The sequence below is a fragment of the Ursus arctos genome, unplaced genomic scaffold, assembly GCF_023065955.2.
Source record: "Ursus arctos isolate Adak ecotype North America unplaced genomic scaffold, UrsArc2.0 scaffold_23, whole genome shotgun sequence".
Taxonomy (NCBI): Eukaryota; Metazoa; Chordata; class Mammalia; order Carnivora; family Ursidae; genus Ursus; species Ursus arctos.
In genome coordinates this window covers 34462250-34468620 of record NW_026622908.1, presented here as the reverse complement: position 1 = coordinate 34468620, position 6371 = coordinate 34462250, and the positions used below count along the sequence as shown (strand labels likewise).

The following is a 6371-nucleotide window of genomic DNA, read 5'->3' as shown; positions in this document are numbered from 1 at the left end:
AAATGGTGATAGGTTTTCAAATATTTGAACTATTTCCAAAGAATCTCCACAATAAAGAGGGTCCTTTGGGATTCCAGGTGTCATTACAAAGAACCCCAATATGACTAAGAACAAAAATTGCCTATTCAAATTAATACTACCTGAATTTCTATTATAATTACCAATTTTTTTAGAAAGATATTTCACAATAACAATAACCTGTTAATTATTCTCTAGGTGCCCCTTGGAGATGAGCATGTTTGGAAATCTTCATTTATTAGGTCCCCAATGACACGAGGTAGCATGTATAAGTCTTTGGTTCTGCTGATGAAATGATTCAAGCAGGTAATTGGAAAACAGCTCCTTCCTTGGTAAGTGGCTTCTGTGGTTACTAGATTGGCTTTAATTGTACAAAAACAGGATTCTGTGGATCTGAGAGCAAGAACCACGGAATTGTGTCTAAATGGTTCAGAAATCACATTCATCAGTTAGTATTGAATTCACAACATAATCTCTCTTGGGTCATTGTTTCTTACATAACTTCTACAGGGGTCTAAAATACTTTTGATTTATATAAGCTCTTTTTTTTTTTTTTTTTTTTTTTTGGTTACAGATAAGAAAACTGAAGCATGGCGGGCTACCTGACAATTTGAATTAATTTATTTTCTATACTAAGATTGTTTTGTTATAGATTTGGGAAGAATTTGGTGAATTATAGCTTTTTTATTTTTCTTTAAATTTTAGTTAGTTAACACACAGTGCAGTATTGATTTCGGGGGTAGAATTTAGTGATTCATCACTTACAGACAACACCCAGTGCTCATCACAAGTGCCCTCCTTAATAGTCATCCCTATTTAACCCATGGCTCCGCCCTCCTTTCCCCTCCCCCAGCAACTCTGTTCTCTTTCCTTAAGAGTCTCTTATGGTTTGCTTCCCTCTCTCTTTTTTTTTTTTTCTTTTTCCTTTTTCCCCCTTCCCATATGTTCATCTGTTTTGTTTCTTAAACTCCACATATAAGTGAAATCATACGGTGTTTGTCTTTCTCTGACTGACTTATTTTCCTTAGCATAATACTCTGTAGCTCTACCCATGTCTTTGCAAATGGCAGGATTTTATTCTTTTTGATGGCCGAGTAACATACATATAAGAGGATATATGTCCTCTTTATCCATGCATCAGTTGATGGACATTTGGGCTCTCGCCGTAGTTTGGCTATTGTTGATAATGTTGCTATCAACATCAGGGTGTGTGTGCCCCTTCAAATCTGTATTTTTGTATCCTTTGAGGAAATACCTAGCAATGCAATTGCTGGATTGTAGGGTAGTTCTATTTTTAACTTTTTGAGGAAATTCCATACTCTTTTCCAGTTTGCATTCCCACCCACAACTGAAACATTGTATTTTGATTCAGTCTTTTCATTCATTACTTTTTGAAGCAAGAATCTAAGATTCACTATCTTCTCCTACCTTGTCACTCACACCTCTCTCATTTCTCTAAATGGACAAGATGACCAATCAGAAATTCTCAAGAACACATGCCCTGCTTTTTCCGTAAACATGGAAGCATTTCTTCCTGCTTTAAGCAACAGCCAGTCTCAGGGTGGCACCCCCCCCCTTAATATTCCAACCACCTTCATGGTCGCTCTCATGAGCATTGGCTTGGGACACACCTGGACTTGAATTATGCCTATCAATGAGTAGCTTAATGACATGGCGTATTACTTTCAATGTTTGCATCCAAAATACAAAATTAGTAATAAGAATGCAGCTTTGTGTATCACGAGAGCCAATGTATCACGAGGCTTTGGAGTCAGAAGCTTGGGTTTCAGTCATGTTTCTATCGCATCTTACCTCTCAAACTCTCTGTGCCTCAGTTTCTTCATCTGTAAAAGAAAGAGGACTGTGAGGACAACTGCATTGTAATTGTGTGTGTGTGTGTGTGTGTGTGTGTGTGTGTGTGAGTGACAGACAAATTATATATAATGTGTTTAGAATATTGCATTATGTGTAGTAATCATTATGTAAGTGATAGATATTATTAATAAAGTCTTGCCACCTAGCGCTGCTCATAAGCTAAGAGTGGAAGAGAACAGGGGGGTAATTAAAACTAATCTTTACTGTTTACATACCATGTGTCAGTCTCTCTAAAGTGTGACCACATAGAAGGATAGATAGATAGATAGATAGATACATACATACATACATAGATGATAGATAGATAGATAGATAGATAGATAGATGATAGATAGATAGATAGATACATACATACATACATACATACATACATAGATGATAGATAGATAGATACATATATGCATACATAGATGATAGATAGATAGATAGATAGATAGATAGATAGATAGATAGATGATAGATAGATGATAGATAGAGATACAGACAGACAGATAAATTTTTGTAACCTATGCAGCAACCGTCTGAGATGCCTGTCGTTTTTACACTACCGATGAAGATATATCCATTAAATTGCACTGGGTCACACAGCTCGCACGTGAGAAAGATGAGATTCTAAACAAATTCTTACTAACTCTAGTGTAAAATCTTATCTTTTCCAAATATCTTGATGACTTTGGAAACAGACAAAAGAATAAATGAATCACTGTCCCACTGTCGTCCTGCATCTCATTCACCCTCTGAGAAAATAACATGACAGGATATTAATCCTCTAGTTCCCTTAGGCTTCTCTGTGCCCATGTCCGAGGGTGTTTGAATGATTAGATGACTTAAACGAATGAAGTTCACACCACTGTCGCTGACAGAATACGTTTTACATAAAACAATTTGGTTCCCTTCCTGGCAATATTACCATAGCTCACGGAATACTTTGCTTGTTTGTTTTATGTATTTCCAAGTCCATCTTTTAAGGTTAAGAGAAAAGTTTTTGTACTTCAAGCTCAAGTTCCATTTTTTTCCCTACTGAAAAAATTCTGAGGTCCCTGAAACACGCATTGACAGAATTTTTAGACTCAACACCCTGAATTATACTAGCATAAAAATAAATGGGAGCTAACTATTTTTGTTTGCACAGAACATATAGTCAGTGAGGAGGCCATATACAGTAAGAGTTTTGAATTAGAAGCCAACTTATTACTAACTTTTTGCCCACTTTATTCAGTCAGTCAGCTAATATTCATCAGGCATTCACTAGAAGCCAAGAATTCTAATAAATGCCAAAAATAGAAAAATGATTAATTTAATCATTTGGTTTAGTATCTTTTTTTTAAATTAAGATTTACTTATTCATTTGAGAGAAAGAGAGAGACAGAGAGAGCACAGCAGGGGAAGAGGCAGTAGGAGAGGGAGAAGCAGACTCCCTTCTGAGCTGGGAGCCCGACATGGGGTTCGATCCCAGGACATGGAGATCGTGACCTGAGCTGAAGGCAGACACTTGACTATCTGAGCCACCCAGGCACCCTCTTTGGGCTTATTATCTTGATAGGATTTGTGGAGTCACCTAAACTCTTTCCTGTCAAGAATATACTCACAGCTGATGTTTACTGGCATTTTTTTCATTTCATTAGTATCACATTTACTTCATATTAAAAAAAATAATATAACCAGCACTGCTCTGCCAGGAGTACAGCATACTACTATCTGTTAAATCCTGGAAAGAAAGAGCAAATTGCTCTACTGTTATCCTAAGGCAGACTCTGAAGTTAATTTATGTTTAGTAATAAGTGTATTTTTCCTCTCTTCATATCATCATTAGTCCATCCATTAATCCATTACTTCTTTAATCCCCTGAACCAGCTATTATGCTATATCTGGTTAAAAAAAAGTAAGCAAAATCAGATTCCTACATGCAGAAACCAACTATCCGACAGAAGACAGAGTCATTCATCAAACGAATAAGATAAAACTAGCGACCATGGGATCTGATAGTTACTAAATTCTGAAATGCATCTCTCGGGGTTTTTATTTGAAAGGGAGTTTGGTCTTGGAGTCTTTGCTTGCTTGTTTGTTCCCTGCAACAATAAAACAACCACGTAATTATATCTGTTTTTCTCTTTCCCTCAATGTACCATTTTAGGATGTTAGAATTCTCATAGAAAGAAAACAGCACGGAATATGGAATTGATGGATGGAAACTACACTTTGGTGACCGAGTTTATTCTTTTAGGGTTTCCGACCCGTCCTGAACTGCAGATAGTCCTATTCCTCCTGTTCCTGACATTGTACGGTATGATTTTAACAGGGAACATTGGATTGATGATGTTAATCAGGATTGATGCCCACCTTCAAACCCCTATGTACTTTTTCCTTAGCAACCTCTCCTTTACAGACCTCTGTTACTCCTCCGTCATTGTTCCCAAAATGCTGTTCAATTTCCTCTCAGAAAACAAATCTATCTCCTATTATGGCTGTGCCCTACAGTTTTATTTTTTCTGTGCTTTTGCCGATACAGAATCCTTTATCTTGGCTGCCATGGCATACGATCGCTATGTCGCCATCTGTAACCCTTTGCTGTATACAGTTGTGATGTCTCGGGGCATCTGTCTATGGTTGATCGTCTTGTCCTACATTGGAGGCAACATGAGTTCCCTGGTTCACACATCCTTCGCCTTTATTCTGAAGTACTGTGATAAAAATGTCATTAATCACTTTTTCTGTGACCTCCCTCCCCTGCTTAAGCTATCCTGCACAGACACATCCGTTAATGAGTGGCTTCTCTCCACATATGGCAGCTCAGTGGAAATTATCTGTTTCATCGTCATCATCATCTCCTACTTTTTCATCCTTCGCTCAGTCCTGAAGATCCGCTCTTCCAGTGGGAGGAAGAAAACCTTCTCCACATGTGCCTCTCACCTGACTTCTGTGGCCATCTACCAGGGGACTCTTCTCTTCATTTACTCACGGCCCAGCTATCTGTATTCTCCCAACACCGATAAAGTTATCTCTGTGTTCTACACCATTATCATCCCAGTGCTGAATCCATTGATTTATAGTTTGAGAAATAAAGATGTAAAAGATGCTGCTAAGAGAGCTATAAGGTTAAAGGTGGATTCTTCATGAACTACAGTGTTCTGAGATTCATCTAAATCCCCAGGGACGAGCTCTAATTGGGAACGTGCAGCATGCCTACCAGCAGACACGCAAGGATTTTATCCAACACTTGGTTTTCATACAGCCAAATTCAAGTCATAACCCCGTGATGGAAGAAAACATTTTAAAGTTTCAAAATTGCTGCTAAATAATAGAGTACCATTCAATGATTACTCACTTGGACTTAATGCTAAAGGTGTCTTATCAGGTCGTCTTAGGGATGGTAAATACCCCAGAAAAGCACGTGTGTGTGAGCATGTGTCTTTCCATGTGTAACAGATCTCAGTTACATAGTAAATTACTAGATGAGGGAGGAGGCCAGATTCTCTTGGTTCATATGCCAGCTCTGTACCCCGCTAGTGAGTGGCATTTTGAACAAGTTACTTCATTTTTCTAGGCTTCAGTTAACTTATCTGTAAAATGGGGAGAATATAGTACACATATCGTCGATTGTTGAAGGATGAACGGAGCACATGCTGTGAATAGTACCTGTACCACTTTAAGCCCTTGATAGATGTTAATTATATATATATTTGTATAATAGTTCACATTAATTAAAATGTATATTGTACAAGGAGATGGTGAGAGGCAGGGATGTCATGGAAGCAGTAATACAAAATCAAATCCATTGTCTTAAGTTCAGTTCAACAATCTGATCTTACCTTCTATACCCAATCTACTCCCAAGTAATTTGGAAACTTTTTCTAAATAGCACCTTGAAGAATATAGGTTAATTGCAAGGAAAACTATTTGATTTGTCTTCCTGTCTATCTTTTATCTTTTATACACCAAAGTATTATTAGAGGGATGGAACATCTTTCTCTGTCCTCTCAGAAACAGAATCAGCTTTCCAATATATCACCTGCATCGTCATGCAGAGATCAACCCACATGCCCCAGGGGGACATCTGAAGACTGAAATTAGAGGCACGCATCTGCAAAATGTTTTTCAGTAACTGATATTTTATGCTGTACATTATTTTTTGTTATATTATTTTTTTCTCTATGATAATAAATATTTACAAGCTTTGACCCGGAAATATCGAGGTTTAAAAAAGTATGCTTAAATCCATGTCCTCTTTGTTGCACAAGATACAGCCCAAATCATCGCCAGTTTTTAATTCCCTTAGGAGTCTTGTCTTTGGACTTCTGACCAACAATGCTTCTCCTAAGCATTTCTGTTGTTTCATTCGCTAAGAAGGGAGCACAGTCACACACCCTCCAGCACACTCTAATATTACATTTATATTTGCTAAGCCAAGATTTACTTGGCCAAGATTATAGAGAATCCCACAGAGCCATATCAGATGCTATCTATCAACAGCTTTTCAC

The 6371-nt window shown here is 37.6% G+C and overlaps 1 protein-coding gene across 1 annotated transcript; it reads left to right on the top strand.

Moving 5' to 3' along the window:
• The first annotated feature begins 4065 nt into the window (after window positions 1–4065).
• On the top strand, window positions 4066–5010 carry LOC113246378 (olfactory receptor-like protein OLF1). The gene has a single exon (XM_026486977.4). It carries the CDS (start codon window positions 4066–4068, stop codon window positions 5008–5010), a length of 945 nt encoding a protein of 314 aa, XP_026342762.3.
• Window positions 5011–6371: the final 1361 nt, after the last annotated feature.

What these genes read in the sequence shown, in the direction of transcription:
- LOC113246378 (XM_026486977.4), top strand. Translation starts at nt 4,066, where the DNA reads ATGGAATTGATGGATGGAAACTACACTTTGGTGACCGAGTTTATTCTT.